General features: G+C 44.8%; 1 protein-coding gene across 8 annotated transcripts in view; it reads right to left on the bottom strand.

Annotated features, from left to right (window-relative positions):
* USP49 (ubiquitin specific peptidase 49) overlaps nucleotides 1-17,574 on the bottom strand; it is a 63,509-nt gene that overhangs the window by 1,311 nt on the left and 44,624 nt on the right. For all 8 annotated transcript variants that reach the window (XM_073666738.1, XM_073666729.1, XM_073666736.1 and 5 more), the window contains one exon: nucleotides 634-742. In XM_073666738.1, coding sequence (XP_073522839.1) covers nucleotides 634-742 — 109 coding nt within the window. The remainder of the gene's footprint in view (nucleotides 1-633; nucleotides 743-17,574) is intronic.

Here is a 17,574-nt window from a genome sequence, read left to right as displayed (position 1 = left end):
AAAAGGGTTGCCCGGGACTTAATAGTTCTTAGGTCCGTACACAAATATAACAGGCAAATAGCTGCCAAGCTGTTCTGCGCAGGGACGATCTCTGCTAGTGATTTTTCTCCTTCATTTCACCCCTCGTCAACAAAGCAGTCTTTTCTTCTATGTTGACGGGGCGCAACTGCAGAAGTTTTGCTGATTGACAACAGACTCCCCGCAGTGAGTAAGCAGGGAGGTAGCCGTCATTCAGCATGACATTGGCAAAGATGCCCTCTCAACAGAACAGAGAGGAAGAGAAGATTGCTACTCTGTTGACATGATGTTAGCTGAAGTCGCAGAATCACTGACAGATCGGTCCGTTACTGCTATAAGCTAGCAGAGATCGTCGCCGAACAGAACAGGCAGGTAGTTATAAACTACCTGCCTGTTAGTTTTTAGACATCTTACAAGGGGTTAGCCAGGACTTTTAATATTTTTCCGTATGGGGCTAAGTGAACCAATGGTACTCACAATAGAGAACTTGTTTACTGTTGGCTAATCACAGTCCAAATAAGAGATACTTGACACTTTGTTGCTCCTGTTCCTCTCTTCAGAGTACATCTTGCTATTTGAATAAAACAAAGATATTTACTATGAGGCTGATCTTACCTAAAGCGCTTAAGGTGCAGCCGCAAGACTTGAGGTAGTCTAAATATCATAAGCTGCTTCTTGGCTTCACTCAGCACTAGGGGTTTTGGGGAGGATTTCCGCCTCCGTCCTGTAATATGAAAATAGGAAATTTACATGGATTACAATAGTAACTAGCAATCTAGAAGTAACCCCTTCCACAGAGTCATTAATTTACAGTGCTGCAAGTACATAGCAAGGTATGAGCCCGCACTTGCCATTTGCCTCACCGGGCAGATTCCTGCTGAACCACACTTCTTGAACCCTCAGTTGGCCACATGCTCCTGCTCACACTCTTCCCACCCCCAGGTGTCTTTTCTGCCATCCTTAGTAGCCAGCAGAAAAAAAAAAATCACTGCATTTTATTCTTTTAATTAAATTACATGCCGTTTGCACTGCCCATGCTCTAAAAGGGTTGACATGCATAATACAACAGGACTTGAAAAGCGAGCAATATGGACTTCTCTTACAAACCTTTGTCTCTAACTTCCTGATCACTTGGAGTATTGGCACCCCCACAGATTCCAAGAAGCGGGGCTCTGAATAGCCTGTGTTAATTGACTACAGCTCCATCATGTGTACATTCACTCCATTCACACTTGGCTCTTCAGAGCCCCGGTACTTGGGATCCCAAATAATCAGGAAGTTATCGGGGTCTTAGGTGATCTCCAGTGATCAGGAAGTTATCCCCCTATCTAGTCAGGCCCTGGAACCATACATTTATGACACTAGGATGGTGGAGGCTCAAGGTAAAAGGTATTATTTTACTTAAAATAAACAAACAACTGAAGACAGCTTCAGTAAAGGCCTGGCAAAGCATCACAAAGGAGGAAATCCACGTTTGGTGACATCCATGGCTTCCAGACTACAGGCAGTCATTGCCTGCAAAGGATTCTCTACAAACTATTAAAAATTAACTTTACCATAAATCAAATGTTCATTTGTCCAATTACTTTTGAATCCCTGAAATGAGGAGGCTTTGTAGAAAAAATGGTTGCAACTCCTAAACAGTTCACAGAATATTTTTGTTTAACCCCTTAAAATTAAACCAGAAAGTCTCCACTTCAATTGCATCTCAGTGGTTTCATTTTAATTAATTGTAGCATGCAAAGTCAAAATCACAAAGATTCAGTCCCAGACCAAGGATGTCGGCCAGGGCTGGACTGGGACAAAAAAGCAGCCCTGTCACACATACTATAACACTCCCCACCCCCCATCAGTAAATTTTGCTTTTACTGTCATGCCCCTCAACACTTCTTAAAGGAGTTCTTAGATGAACCACATGTGAATGGCGCAGCAGTGCTTATGGTTGACATATATACATGGTGCTCTTCAAAGATATGTTGCTCAGGATTGTGGGGGTCCCAGTGGTTCGATCCACAGCAAACAGAAAATCATCCCCTATCCAGAAGACAAGGGTTAATTTCCAAACTTGGGATAACCCATTTAAACAGGTTTTTCAAAATTTATATTTGCCCATAGGAATGTACAAAATAATAAACCAATGATGCCGCCTAGGGCTCATTCAAATAAGCATATAATTCAGATGTGTGCTATCCATTTTTTTTAGCACACTGCCAATGTTATGCAATGAGGCAGTGCAAAGAAACAATTTTTTTTCTTCATAGCAATTCTGTGTGAGAAAAAAAAAATCGTAGTATGCTGCCATTTGATTCTAATTGGATGAGACTCACCTATGTATGTATGTATGTATGTATAGACCGTTTTAAATTTTTCACTCTATTTCATTGCAGCCATTCGGTAAATTCTGAAAAGTTTATTTTTTTCTCATTAAAGTACACTCTGCACCCCATCTTGACTGAAACAAACCAGAAATGTAGACATTTTTGCAAATTTATTAAAAAAGAAAACCTGAAATATCACATGGTCATAAGTATTCAGACCCTGTGCTCAGACACTCATATTTAAGTCACATGCTGTCCATTTCCTTGTGATCCTCCTTGAGATGGTTCTACTCCTGCATTGGAGTCCAGCTGTGTTTAATTAAACTGATAGGACTTGATTTGGAAAGGCACACACCTGTCTATATAAGACCTCACAGCTCACAGTGCATGTCAGACCAAATGAGAATCATGAGCTCCAAAGGAACTGCCCAAGGAGCTCAGAGACAGAATTGTGGCAAGGCACAGATCTGGCCAAGGTTACAAAATAATTTCTGAAGTACTCAAGGTTCCTAAGAGCACAGTGGCCTCCATAATCCTTAAATGGAAGAAGTTTGGGACCACCCGGAGTCTTCCTGGCCATCCAGCCAAACTGAGCAATCGTGGGAGAAGAGCCTTGGTGAGAGAGGTAAAGAGGAACCCCAAAATCACTGTGGCTGACCTCCAGAGATGCAGTAGGGAGATGGAAGAAAGTTCCACAAAGTCAACCATCACTGCAGACCTCCACCAGTTGGGCCTTCATGTCAGATTGGCCAGACGGAAGCCTCTCCTCAGTGCAATATTAGAAAAACCCGGCACTCAAGGAATTTAGAAAATTGGATATAAAGTTTTTAATGAAGTAGGTACAATCAAATAAACAAATGTTTCGGTCCCTCGGGACCTTCATCAGTGTACTACAAAAACAAGAAAACAACAAACACACAGTTACATATAGTAATGATCATGTGTTCTGCGAACGTCAGTTGACATCGTCAGAGGAAAACATAAACAAGTGCAATTCTTGTAAGTCAAAAGGCTACCTTCATAGGGCGACACGAAGGGAGGAAGGGAACAGGGAGGAGTTAGGAAGGATGTCCCATGGGGAATGTGTGAAAAAAAGAAAAAGAGGTAACATACCAAGGTACGGGTCATGAAGGTGGAAAAAGGAATCCACTAAGATTGCTGTAAGGCAGAAATAAACCCATTAAAAAAGGAACTATATAGGAAACAAGTAAAAATGTAGATGTACAGAGAAGGGGCATACCTGAGCAAAGAACTGGAACATATACTTAGGAGTATAGGCCAGGAATGGAACGTCAGTAGAGAAAGCTGTAATGGGATATCACAAAATGAGAGAGGCTTTTACAAGAGACTACAGGCTCAGGGGGCTAAAGGAGGGTGACACATACCTGGAAACAGAGGTCCAGAGTAAGGTATAGACGCGGTATCCACCGCTTGTCAGAGGTGATGCAGTGTATGGAGTGTCACCCTGGGGTTATATATATGGTGGGAGGAAGGGGAGGAGGTGTGTGTGGTGTGAGCGGTAGGACGCTGAAGTGCGCGCTGCCGAGAGGACCTGAACCGGAAATGACGCGAACGCGCGTCATCGGGTCACATGATAGTCACATGAGCGGAAGTATCCCATATTTGCGTTCCAGGAGAAGAGCGGTGCGTTTCACTGCTTGTAGAAGGTGTGTAGCTTTGTGTAGGAAGCAGGTAGGAGGTGGAATCTCGAGAGGGGACATCCATAGGGAGCAGGGAAGGAGGTGGAGGTATTAGGAAGGTTGCTGGGGAGAAAAGAGGGGGAGAACACATTAAAAACCACAAGCATGTACATGAGGAAAAAGAGAATATACTCTAAGTATATCAATTACTCTAGATAACTTTTCAGATAAAGTATTGTGCAGGACAGAACAAATCATACAGAATTATGTAAAGCATAACCAATTGTACAGAATGGGAGTGGAGTCCATCACTAAATACGTACTAAGAAAGTCCCATTATAAACGCGGCTAGCTGTGTACTAGTATTCATTTTGGACCAATTAAATAAAAGAGAGCAGGTCATAGTCCCGATTGAGTCCTTTAGGGCAGAGGTCCCCAACCGCCGGTCCGCGGACCAGGACCGGGCCGTTGGGGTTTTTCAGCCGGTCCGCGGGGAGAGGGGGCCCCTCCAGCCTCCAGCAGGGCCGCCATCAGGGCATGACTGCCCTGACTCCAGTATGGGGCCCGGCCGGTAGGAGCCCCCTCGGAGCCCCCCTCTTGTGCGTCTCTCTCCTCATGGGGCCCCCGGCCGCATGCTAAGCGCCGGGTCCGGGACATCTTAGCGCTGCGCTGCTGCGGCAGCACCTTCATGATTCCCCTGACTTCCGGTCATGTGACGGCGCAGTCACATGGCCGGAAGTCAGGAGAACCTGGTGTCAGCGATTTGGACGAGCGCCAGGATTCTGCAGGGATCGCATGGGGGTAAGTATAACAAGTTTTATTTTTTTTTTAAATACAATTAACTAGGAGTGGGGGGAATGGGAGATGCACATGGGGGGAGGGGAGAGATGAGAGATCCACATGGGGGGGAGGGGAGAGATGAGAGATGCACATGGGAGGGAGGGGAGAGATGAGAGATGCACGGGGGGGTGAGAGATGCACGGGGGGGGGATGAGAGATGCACGGGGGGGGGATGAGAGATGCACGGGGGGGGGGATGAGAGATGCACGGGGGGTGGATGAGAGATGCACGGAGGGGGATGAGAGATGCACGGAGGGGGATGAGAGATGCACGGGGGTGAGCTGCACATGGGGGGGTGAGAGATGCACATGGGGGGGGTTATGTTTACATAACTTTGTTGCCTTATGAAGGGCGGGGGGGGCCCCCAAAAATTTCTTGCACAGGGGCCCACTACAGTCTGTGTCCGCCCCTGGGATGAAGTAAATGCAGCTGAACAGCAGCTGTCAGGACAGCTGCCCTGTCCTGCTGCAGGGCGTGATGGGGCCTCAGTGATGCGGCTCCTGGCACAGCACATTATGTGGGGCTCCTGGCATAGCTCCTGGCGGGGACCTGGTCTACACTATATGATAAGTATGCACTAAACTCCAAATCCCTCCATTACCCCGCCCCCATATGACCAAAGCCCCGCCCACCCCACCCCCTCCTTGCTGGGCCATGGAAAAATGATCTTGCTTCAAGCCGGTCCCTGGTGCAAAAAAGGTTGGGGACCACTGCTTTAGGGGACAATGTTTGAAGTTCATGAATCCAGAAAGATTCACGGCGTTTAAGCATACGGATGCGGTCGCCGCCTCTCTGTGGGATGGGTACATGATCTATTACTTGAAATTTGAGTTGTGAGATGGTGTGTCCAGCGGTAGAAAAGTGGTGTGGTATGGGTAGAAGGAGGTTTTTACAACGAATAGTGGATTTGTGTTTTGATATACGGTCTTTGACCGGTTGGGTAGTTTCCCCGATATAGATGAGACCACACGGGCACTTGATGAGATCGACTACGAAGGAGGAGTTGCATGTGAAGAAATCTCTAATGTGAAATTGTTTGCCGGAGTGTGGGTGGTAAAACGTGTTACCCCTGATGACATTGTTGCATTGAAAGCAGTGGAGACAGGGAAAAGTCCCAGTTTTGGGGTTAGCAAGGAATCTTTGTCTGGGTATAGGAGGGTTGGTGGGTAAAACAGCTCGGATCAGGCGGTCTCTTATATTGGGTGCTCTTTTGAAGCATGGGAGGAAGGGGTTTTTGAATTCAGGAACTGATGGGTATGCAGTGTGTAGAATTTTCCAGTGTTGATGGATCCTTTTATGAAGGATACGTACTGCAGGGTGGTAAGTGTGGACAAAGGGGAGACGGTCCGAGGTGGTGTGGAGACGTCGAGTGTCTGGGTTGAGAGATTCTTGTAAGAGAGCTGGGGGATACCCCCGTTCCATAAATTTGTATTGCATCTCTCTAAGACGTGTGTCCTGTGTGGTGGTGTCGCTCACTATGCGTTTCACCCTGTGGAATTGGGACTTGGGTATAGATGAGATCGTGGATTTGGGGTGTGCACTGTCAAAATGAAGTAAGCCATTTCTGTCCGTTGGTTTGACATATAGATCTGTGGACAATATTCCCTTTTCATTTTTAATGACCTTGGTATCTAGAAAATTGATAGACTCAGGACTAGAAGTCATTGTAAACTTAAGGCCTTCCCATGCCGTGTTGATGATGTCAAAAAAGGTCTCAAGAGTTTCTAAAGGGCCCCCCCATATGAGGAAAATATCGTCTATATACCTTTTCCATGTGATCGCATGTGCTTTGTACAGGTCGTTGGAATAGACAATTTCCTGCTCGAATTCCGCCATATAGCAGTTGGCGTACGGGGGCGCTACATTTGAGCCCATCGCGGTCCCCTGTTTTTGAAGATAGAAGGTGTTCCCAAACAAGAAGAAGTTTTTGGTGAGGACTAAGGTTAATAGATCTATGCAGAGATTCTGTGTGTCCACGGGTGTGTTGAATCTATTTAGCAAGTTGCCCACACTTTCTATGCCTTTGATATGGGGAATAGATGTGTACAAGCTATTGACATCAAGAGTGACAAGAAAGGCAGTGGGTGGTATTTGATGAATAGAATGGATTATAATCGAGGAAGGCCCCTGTGTCCAATAAGTAAGATGGATTTTTCTGAGTCAAAGGAGTCAGTATCTTTTCCAAAAAGATGGATAACGGGGACAGTATAGAATCTGTAGAGGCCACAATGGGACGGCCCGGGGGGTTTTCAAGATCTTTATGAATTTTGGGAAGGATGTAGAATACTGGTGTAATGGGATATTTTTTTATTAAAAAGTCTCGTGTTTTGAGATCAATTGTTTTCTGTGCCAAATAATGGTCAACTGTGTTAAGGATTGACGTACTGATGTCATGTGTGGGATCTCTTTCTAATGCAGAGTATACCTTACTGTCATTTAGTTGTCGTTGTATTTCGAGAGTGTATTTATTTGCATCCATGACTACAATGGCCCCTCCCTTGTCAGCCGGTTTGATTATAATAGTTTTATCGATCTCTAGAGATTTGAGGGCCTGTTTGTCTACACTTGACATATTGTGATGGTAATGGATCAGGCCTTTTTGCATGTCCCCCCTTAAATGTTCAAAGGAGCTGTTGATAAAACCTATAAAGGTTTCTACCGCATGTTTGTCCCTGGGTGGACGGTATGTGCTTTTAGACTTAAGGCCGAGGCTAGCTGCAGTGATTTGGACTGGGTCTGGTAGTGGAGTGGTTTGAAAGCTCGTGGATGCAGGTTCATGTGCGAAGTGAGCTTTGAGACGTATGGAGCGATAAAATCTCTGAAGCTCCATATCGAGCATGAACGTGTTACACCTGCTGGAGGGGCAGAAGTTCAGTCCTTTTTGTAAGGCAGAGATCTCAGCTGTGCTGAGGGATCGTGAAGAAATGTCCCCATTTCTTCTACTCGTTTTTTAGGCACACAGAAGAGAAACACGAGAAGAAAAGGACCAGACGAGGAGGCGCCCGGAAGAAGCAAAATGGACTTCACCCGGATTACCCGCTCTCAGGTACTACCACGTTAGTAGTTAATATCTCTTCACGATCCCTCAGCACAGCTGAGATCTCTGCCTTACAAAAAGGACTGAACTTCTGCCCCTCCAGCAGGTCCCCGTTATCCATCTTTTTGGAAAAGATACGGACTCCTTTGACTCAGAAAAATCCATCTTACTTATTGGACACAGGGGCCTTCCTAGATATAATCCATTCTATTCATCAAATACCACCCACTGCCTTTCTTGTCACTCTTGATGTCAATAGCTTGTACACATCTATTCCCCATATCAAAGGCATAGAAAGTGTGGGCAACTTGCTAAATAGATTCAACACACCCGTGGACACACAGAATCTCTGCATAGATCTATTAACCTTAGTCCTCACCAAAAACTTCTTCTTGTTTGGGAACACCTTCTATCTTCAAAAACAGGGGACCGCGATGGGCTCAAATGTAGCGCCCCCGTACGCCAACTGCTATATGGCGGAATTCGAGCAGGAAATTGTCTATTCCAACGACCTGTACAAAGCACATGCGATCACATGGAAAAGGTATATAGACGATATTTTCCTCATATGGGGGGGCCCTTTAGAAACTCTTGAGACCTTTTTTGACATCATCAACACTGCATGGGAAGGCCTTCAGTTTACAATGACTTCTAGTCCTGAGTCTATCAATTTTCTAGATACCAAGGTCATTAAAAATGAAAAGGGAATATTGTCCACAGATCTATATGTCAAACCAACGGACAGAAATGGCTTACTTCATTTTGACAGTGCACACCCCAAATCCACGATCTCATCTATACCCAAGTCCCAATTCCACAGGGTGAAACGCATAGTGAGCGACACCACCACACAGGACACACGTCTTAGAGAGATGCAATACAAATTTATGGAACGGGGGTATCCCCCAGCTCTCTTACAAGAATCTCTCAACCCAGACACTCGACGTCTCCACACCACCTCGGACCGTCTCCCCTTTGTCCACACTTACCACCCTGCAGTACATATCCTTCATAAAAGGATCCATCAACACTGGAAAATTCTACACACTGCATACCCATCAGTTCCTGAATTCAAAAACCCCTTCCTCCCATGCTTCAAAAGAGCACCCAATATAAGAGACCGCCTGATCCGAGCTGATTTACCCACCAACCCTCCTATACCCAGACAAAGATTCCTTGCTAACCCCAAAACTGGGACTTTTCCCTGTCTCCACTGCTTTCAATGCAACAATGTCATCAGGGGTAACACGTTTTACCACCCACACTCCGGCAAACAATTTCACATTAGAGATTTCTTCACATGCAACTCCTCCTTCGTAGTCGATCTCATCAAGTGCCCGTGTGGTCTCATCTATATCGGGGAAACTACCCAACCGGTCAAAGACCGTATATCAAAACACAAATCCACTATTCGTTGTAAAAACCTCCTTCTACCCATACCACACCACTTTTCTACCGCTGGACACACCATCTCACAACTCAAATTTCAAGTAATAGATCATGTACCCATCCCACGGAGAGGCGGCGACCGCATCCGTATGCTTAAACGCCGTGAATCTTTCTGGATTCATGAACTTCAAACATTGTCCCCTAAAGGACTCAATCGGGACTATGACCTGCTCTCTTTTATTTAATTGGTCCAAAATGAATACTAGTACACAGCTAGCCGCGTTTATAATGGGACTTTCTCAGTACGTATTTAGTGATGGACTCCACTCCCATTCTGTACAATTGGTTATGCTTTACATAATTCTGTATGATTTGTTCTGTCCTGCACAATACTTTATCTGAAAAGTTATCTAGAGTAATTGATATACTTAGAGTATATTCTCTTTTTCCTCATGTACATGCTTGTGGTTTTTAATGTGTTCTCCCCCTCTTTTCTCCCCAGCAACCTTCCTAATACCTCCACCTCCTTCCCTGCTCCCTATGGATGTCCCCTCTCGAGATTCCACCTCCTACCTGCTTCCTACACAAAGCTACACACCTTCTACAAGCAGTGAAACGCACCGCTCTTCTCCTGGAACGCAAATATGGGATACTTCCGCTCATGTGACTATCATGTGACCCGATGACGCGCGTTCGCGTCATTTCCGGTTCAGGTCCTCTCGGCAGCGCGCACTTCAGCGTCCTACCGCTCACACCACACACACCTCCTCCCCTTCCTCCCACCATATATATAACCCCAGGGTGACACTCCATACACTGCATCACCTCTGACAAGCGGTGGATACCGCGTCTATACCTTACTCTGGACCTCTGTTTCCAGGTATGTGTCACCCTCCTTTAGCCCCCTGAGCCTGTAGTCTCTTGTAAAAGCCTCTCTCATTTTGTGATATCCCATTACAGCTTTCTCTACTGACGTTCCATTCCTGGCCTATACTCCTAAGTATATGTTCCAGTTCTTTGCTCAGGTATGCCCCTTCTCTGTACATCTACATTTTTACTTGTTTCCTATATAGTTCCTTTTTTAATGGGTTTATTTCTGCCTTACAGCAATCTTAGTGGATTCCTTTTTCCACCTTCATGACCCGTACCTTGGTATGTTACCTCTTTTTCTTTTTTTCACACATTCCCCATGGGACATCCTTCCTAACTCCTCCCTGTTCCCTTCCTCCCTTCGTGTCGCCCTATGAAGGTAGCCTTTTGACTTACAAGAATTGCACTTGTTTATGTTTTCCTCTGACGATGTCAACTGACGTTCGCAGAACACATGATCATTACTATATGTAACTGTGTGTTTGTTGTTTTCTTGTTTTTGTAGTACACTGATGAAGGTCCCGAGGGACCGAAACATTTGTTTATTTGATTGTACCTACTTCATTAAAAACTTTATATCCAATTTTCTAAATTCCTTGAGTGCCGGGTTTTTCTAATATAGTACTTTTTGGCTTGGTACCTTACCCGTGCACCAAGAACAAATCAGGAGTGCGGTAGTTTTTGTATCTTTGTCTCCTCAGTGCAAGACATATGAAAGCCTGCATAGAGTTTGCTCAAAAACAAACAAAGGACTCCCAGACTATGAGAAATAAGATTCTGTGGTCTGATGAGACGAAGATAGAACTTTTTGGTGATAATTCTAAGTGGTATGTGTGAAGAAAACCAGGCACTGCTCATCACCTACCCAATACAATCCCAACTGTGAAACATGGTGGTGGCAGCATCATGCTATGGGGGTGCTTTTCATCTGCAGGGACAGGACAACTGGCTGCATTTGAAGGAAACATGAATGCAGCCAAGTACAGAGATATCCTGGATGAAAACCTCTTCCAGAGTGCTCTGGACTTCACACTTGGCCAAAGGTTCACCTTCCAACAAGACAATGACCCTAAGCACACAGCTAAAATAACAAAGAAGTTGCTTCAGAACAACCTTGTGACCATTCTTGACTGGCCCAGCCAGAGCCCTGACCTAATCCCAATTGAGCATCTCTGGGAGAGACCTGAAAATGGCAGTCCACCAACGTTCACCATCCAACCTGACGGAACTGGAGAGGATCTGCAAGGAAGAATGGCAGAGGATCCCCAAATCCAGGTGTGAAAAACTTGTTGCATCATTCCCAAGACGACTCATGGCTGTACTAGCTCAAAAGGGTGCTTCTACTCTATACTGAGCAAAGGGTCGGAATACTTAGGACCATGTGATATTTCAGTTTTTCTTTTTTAATAAATTTGCAAAAATTTCTACATTTCTGTTTTTTTTTTCAGTCAAGATGGGGGTGCAGAGTGTACTTTAACCCCTTTCCGACGAGGTCAGTAATAGTACGTAGCTGTGCCCTGGGACCTATGGACTAGCTACGCACTATTAAGCATAATGCGATTGCGCCCTCACACAAGCGGTGCGATCGCCAGCTGACACCTGGTGCTATGTGCAGGGAACGGTGCCGCACTACTCCCTGCACATTAACCCCCGCAATGCTGTGATTGAAGTCAATCACAGCATTGCGGGGGCAAGGGGGGGGGGGCGTGGGGGGAGTTAAGCGTCGGTACTCACCTCTTCTCCGGCAACATCTGGGTCACCAGGAGGCAGGACGTTACTTTGGTCATGCGCACTGCATGACCAAAGTAATGTCTCCCCTGTGTGCAGAGCTGACATGCTGTATGGCATAGGGAGCTGCTGCTCTCTATGCTATATAGCTGATCAGGCTGCAAAAAGTGAAAGTCCCATAGGGGGACGATGTGTAAAAGTAAAAGTGAAAAAAAATAAAATTGTAAAAATATAAAAAAAAAAAAAAAGAAAAAAATAATCCCCAAAAAATAAAAATATATATTGTACCCATAATATTTATTTATTATGGAAAAAACAAACAATAAAACACATATTTGGTATCGCCGCGTCCGGAACGACCTGACCTATAAAACTGTCCCACTAGTTAACCCCTTTAGTGAACACTATAAAAAAATTTTAATATAAAAGAAGCAAAAAACAATGCTTAATCATCATACTGCCAAACAAAAAATGGAATAACACGTGATCAAAAAGACAAATATAAATAAAAATGGTACCGCTGAAAAAGTCATCTCATCCCGCAAAAAACAAGCCGCCATACAGCTCCATCATCCAAATAATAAAAAAGTTATAGCTCTCAGAATAAAGCGATACAAAAAAATTCATTCTAGAAAATAGTTTTTATTGTGTAAAAGCGCCAAAACATAAGAAAACACTATATAAATGTGGTGGCGCTATAAACGTACTGACCTGAAGAATAAAGCTACCTTATCAATTTTACCACAGGCGGAGCGGCATAAACCCCCCCCAAAAAAACAATTCCGGAATTGCTGGTTTTTGTTTATTCTGCCTCCCAAAATTCAGAATAGAAAGCGATCAAAAAATGTTACATGCCTCAAAATGGTACGAATAAAAACGTCAACTTGTCCCACAAAAAAAACAAGCCGTCACATGACTGTCGGCCAAAATATGGAATAATTATTAGCTCTCAAAATATGGCGATGCAAAAACTAGTCTTAGCAAAAAAAAAAAAAAAAAAAAAAAAAGTGTCCTTAGTGTATGTGACAGCTGTCAATCATAAAAACCCGATATGAATCTGGCATCGCTGTAATCGCACCGACCCGAAGAATAAAGTCGCCTAATCACTTATATCACACAAGGAACGGTGTAAAAAAAAAAAAAAAAAAAAAAAAAAAGACGACGATATGGAGACCAGTATTGAGCGCAAGTGCTCGCTACTTGAGTTTGCATCGGGTGCTCGGGTATGAACCAAGTATCGCGGGTGTTCGAGTGACATGCTCGAGTCTCCACCCCATATGCTTCGCGGCAAAAAAAAAAAAAAAATGTTGCTGGGATAGCCTGCCATGCACGAGAGATCCCCGCATGTTTTTTTTGGGGTGTTTAACAACAGGGAAACATGCGGGGCGGGGACTCGAACATGTCACTCGAGCACGTGTGATACATGATGCATACCCGAGTACCTGATGCAAACTCAAGTAGCGAGTACTTGCACTCAAGACTAATGACAACTTATTCAATATGATGACCTAATGTTATCAAATTCTGTTGTACCTCTGGGTTCAAAATGTACACTGTACCCCTTGATAAAATCCTTGGAGGTGTCTAGTTTTCAAAATTGAGTCAATTGTGGGGGGGTTTCCACTATTTAGGCACATCAGGGCCTCCCGAAATGCGACATGGCGTCTGCTATTGATTCCAGACAATTTTGCATTCAAAAAGTCACACAGTGCTCCTTCCCCTCTGAACCCTGACGTGCGCCCAAACAGTGTATTTTCCCGACATACAGGGTATTGGCGTACTCAGGAGAAATTGCACAACAGTTTTTAGGTTCCGTTTTCTCCGCTTACCTTTGAGAAAATAAAAAATTTGGGGCTAAAAGATCATATTTGTGGAAAAAGTAATTTTTTTATTTTCACGGCTCCATGTTATAAACTTCTGTGAAGCACCTGGGGGTTCAAGGTGCTCACCACACATCTAGATAAGTTCTCCGAGGGGTCTAGTTTCCAAAATGGTGTCACTTGTGGGGGGTTTCCACTGTTTAGGCACATCAGGGGCTCTCTAAACGCAACATGGCGTCCGCTAATTATTCAAGCAAATTTTACATTCAAAAAGCCAAATGGAGCTCCTTCCCTTCTGAGCCCTGCCGTACGCCCAAACAGTTTTTTTTCTCCACGTATGGGGTATCTCCGTGCTCAGTGAAATTTGCACAACAAATTTTGGGGTCCATTTTTTCCTGTTACCCCTGCAAAAAATAAAAAAATTGGGCCTAAAGTAAAATTTTTGTGAAAAAAAGTTAATTGCTCATTTTTTTCTTCCCCGTTCCAAAAATTCATGTGAAGCACCTGAAGGGTTAATAAACTTCTTGAATGTGGTTTTGAGCACCTTGAGGGGTGCAGTTTTTAGAATGGTTTCACTTTTAGGTATTTTCTGTCATAAAGGCCCCTCAAATGTGATGTGGTCCCTAAAAAAATGGTTTCGCAAATTTTGTTGTAAAAATTAGAAATCGCTGGTCAACTTTTAACCCTTATAGCTCCCTAATAAAAAAAAAAAAAACTTGGTTCCAAAATTGTGCGGATGTAAAGTAGACATGTGAGAAATGTTATTTATTAAACTATTTTGTGTGACATTTCTCTGATTTAAGGGCATAAAAATTAAAATTTTTAAAATTGCGAAATTTTTGACAAATTTCCAATTTTTTCACAAATAAACGCAAGTGATATCGAAGAAATTTTACCACTATCATGAAGTACAATATGTCACGAAAAAACAACCTCAGAATCAGTGGGATCCGCTGAAGCGTTTCAGAGGTATTACCTCAAAGTGACAGTGGTCAGATTTGTAAAAATTGGCCTGGTCATTAACGTGCAAACCACCCTTGGGGATAAAAGGGGTTAATGAGAAAAAAAAATGAACTTTAGAATTTAACAAATGGATGCAATGAAACAACAACAAAAAAAAAAAAAGTAATACTTTCCGTACCCACTGTGTATAATTGTGTATAAACATTAAAGCATGCTGGATTCGGATCGCAAGCACCCATATAAAGTCTATGTGATTCCCTCCGACAACAGAGGAGATGGAGAAATTACTTTCTCCGTCTCCTCTGTAGCTGTGCTGCGATCCTCTCATGAGGATTGGAGGACAGACACTTGGCTCCTGCTCACAGCAGAGCAGGAGCCAAGTGTCATTAGTATATTGCATCGGATGTAATACGCTGGTGTGTCTCCGGCCTTATATAGATGATACTGTGATTATATACGGCAGTCTATACACATTTTATAGGTGATATTATACACAGCAGTTGCAGTATCACCTATATAATGTATATACAGCAGTTGCAGCATCACCTATATATTGTATATACAGCAGTCAATATACATAACACAGGTAAAACTGCGACTCCTGTATATATCAGCGCGCAAATGAGAGCATGCGCACACAGGGCCTTTATTCTAAACTTTGCAGTTCTAACACTGCAGCCGATCAGTGATTAGCAGCAGTGAACATATGATGTTACAATATCACCTCAGAGCTGGGAAACGCACAGCTTAGTGGCACAAATTCAGGATCTGGGTGTACTCATTTCTGCAACAACTAATTTGAGTAAAACTGAAGATTTTGTAATGAAAGTTATATTATTAACCTTACTTTCATGTTATGGGTTAAAATGTTCTAAGAAACTCAGTCTTAAAATTTTTGGAAATTGTTCTTGTGTTCAGCGAGATATTGATTAAAATCTTAGGGTGGTGTACTCATTTATGCTAGGCACTGTATTAACATCATGGAATTGCAGCCATTTTTCACACATACTTTTACTAAATAAGAGTTTACTCGTCATCAAATTTTGAGAAAAATACATTTGATCAAAGCTGAAAATCTCCATTTTGTGCAGTTGTGACGCTCGAAAGCCCTACCCTGGGAGATGGGGGACTTGGAGCCGGGTCCTCTATGGTAGATGGGGTGCAGCCGTGGCCCGGACCCGCTCCGTGCCCAGGGCCGTCACACTAAAAAGGATGGTATGGGCTTATCCAGGTTGAGTGGCTGATCTCGACTACGCCACCTGTGGCACCTGGTGAAGGCCACCAGCGCTGCTACAGTCCGCCGAGGCATGGTGTTATGGCAGCAGTCGTTACTACTCCCCACAGGCGAAGCAGGGCCTCAGGGTAGAGGGCCAGTATGAAGGGGGTTGTAGTCTAGGAGGTTTGGTGCTGCGTAGTGCGGTGTAATGCAGAATAGAGAGTCCGGAGGCCATAGGGGTTAACTTCCAGGGTTTTTAACTCACGATGGAGATGGCAGTAGGAAGGCGTCTCCCTGCTCCTCGCGGAGTTCTGCGGTCACCAGAGACGGGGTGTCCGACAACCTCCGAGTAAGTCCAGTGTTCAATAAGGACCCCGCACCACAGTGTTCCTACACCTCAGACCGGGTCCTTTCCTGTCTGTGTGTGTGTAGATAGGCCAGGTCTCCCTCTGAACTTCTCTCAGAAAAAGGGTACGGGTGGCAGCTCCACTCCTTCCGATACCCGATGGGATCCTCAGGGCCTACCGGACTTCCCTGACCAGGACGTAGAGTAGCAAGGTCAAGTGTCGGGGGCCGGTACCCCTCTTGCAGCCGGAATTCCTCTGAATAAATCAGGTTGGCGAGGACAGGTGGCGTATACCGCTCCGTCTGTATCCCCCTGGGATCCATTTGCGGTGGAGCTACACTCCTAAGCTCCGGGTCTTCTTGGTCATGGTCCTTGACCGGGCTGAGACATACATTGTCTGCAGCCTGCCCCTCGACCCAAGGTCGGAGTAAGAGGGCCGTGTCCCTGTCCTCTGCAGGTCCACACAGGATCCACGCTCAGGGAGGAAAGTCACTGTAAAGAACAGTCAAAGAACCAAAATGGCTGTGTATTAAATATGAAATTTAAAGTGTCACTAAAATGTGAATCCTCCACCCTCACCCACTAATTGGTTCCCCTATCTCTTGGTTCCCCAGTCTCCCAACTTCCAGCAGGGGCAGCACATGGTGCCTACTAGCCCCCTCTGGTGGGAGAAGTGTGGTGTTGGATGTGGAGGCAGGATCCTAACCATCGCACTGTTCTTACCTCAGAGGAGGAACACCACACTCCATTAGAGAAGTGCAGCATCCCTGTGGCGGTCGAACCCTCAGGGGCACCACACAGTCACTCAATTCCAACTAATATACTGTGGTAAAACCTGTAACATACCTGGCGGCGTCCTTGCATGGTGGTCCATCTCCCACTGTGCAAGAGCGCGCACTTTATCTCCAGTCCAGAATGTCTCTCTGGCTTCCCTCCATGCTGCCTGTTTGTCTGTTTCTGCTGCTTAAGGGCGGCGCCCGATCACTTCCTGCTTTTTGTACCTGCTGTGGGTCACACCCCTTGTGCGTCCTCAGCCTATTGCTGTCTGTCACCTGGTATATAGCTCAGCTGCTCCCATCTATCCCTGCCTGAGCATAGTGTTTCATTCAGTGTGTGCTTTCACTCTGAAGGTGCCAGGTCTCGTTCTTTGTGGTATCAGTTCCTGTGTCTGAACTGAGTCCTGTCTATGTCTCCTGCCTTGCGGTATCAGTTCCCGTGTCTGAACTGAGTCCTGTCTATGTCTCCTGCCTTGCGGTATCAGTTCCCGTGTCTGAACTGAGTCCTGTCTATGTCTCCTGCCTTGCGGTATCAGTTCCCGTGTCTGAACTGAGTCCTGTCTATGTCTCCTGCCTTGCGGTATCAGTTCCCGTGTCTGAACTGAGTCCTGTC

This window comes from Phyllobates terribilis, unplaced genomic scaffold (assembly GCF_046119375.1).
Source record: "Phyllobates terribilis strain yellow unplaced genomic scaffold, ASM4611937v1 Scaffold_2__4_contigs__length_985480577, whole genome shotgun sequence".
Lineage (NCBI taxonomy): Eukaryota > Metazoa > Chordata > Amphibia > Anura > Dendrobatidae > Phyllobates > Phyllobates terribilis.
Note: the sequence above shows the minus strand (reverse complement) of the source record. Positions and strands in the feature narration are given on the sequence as shown.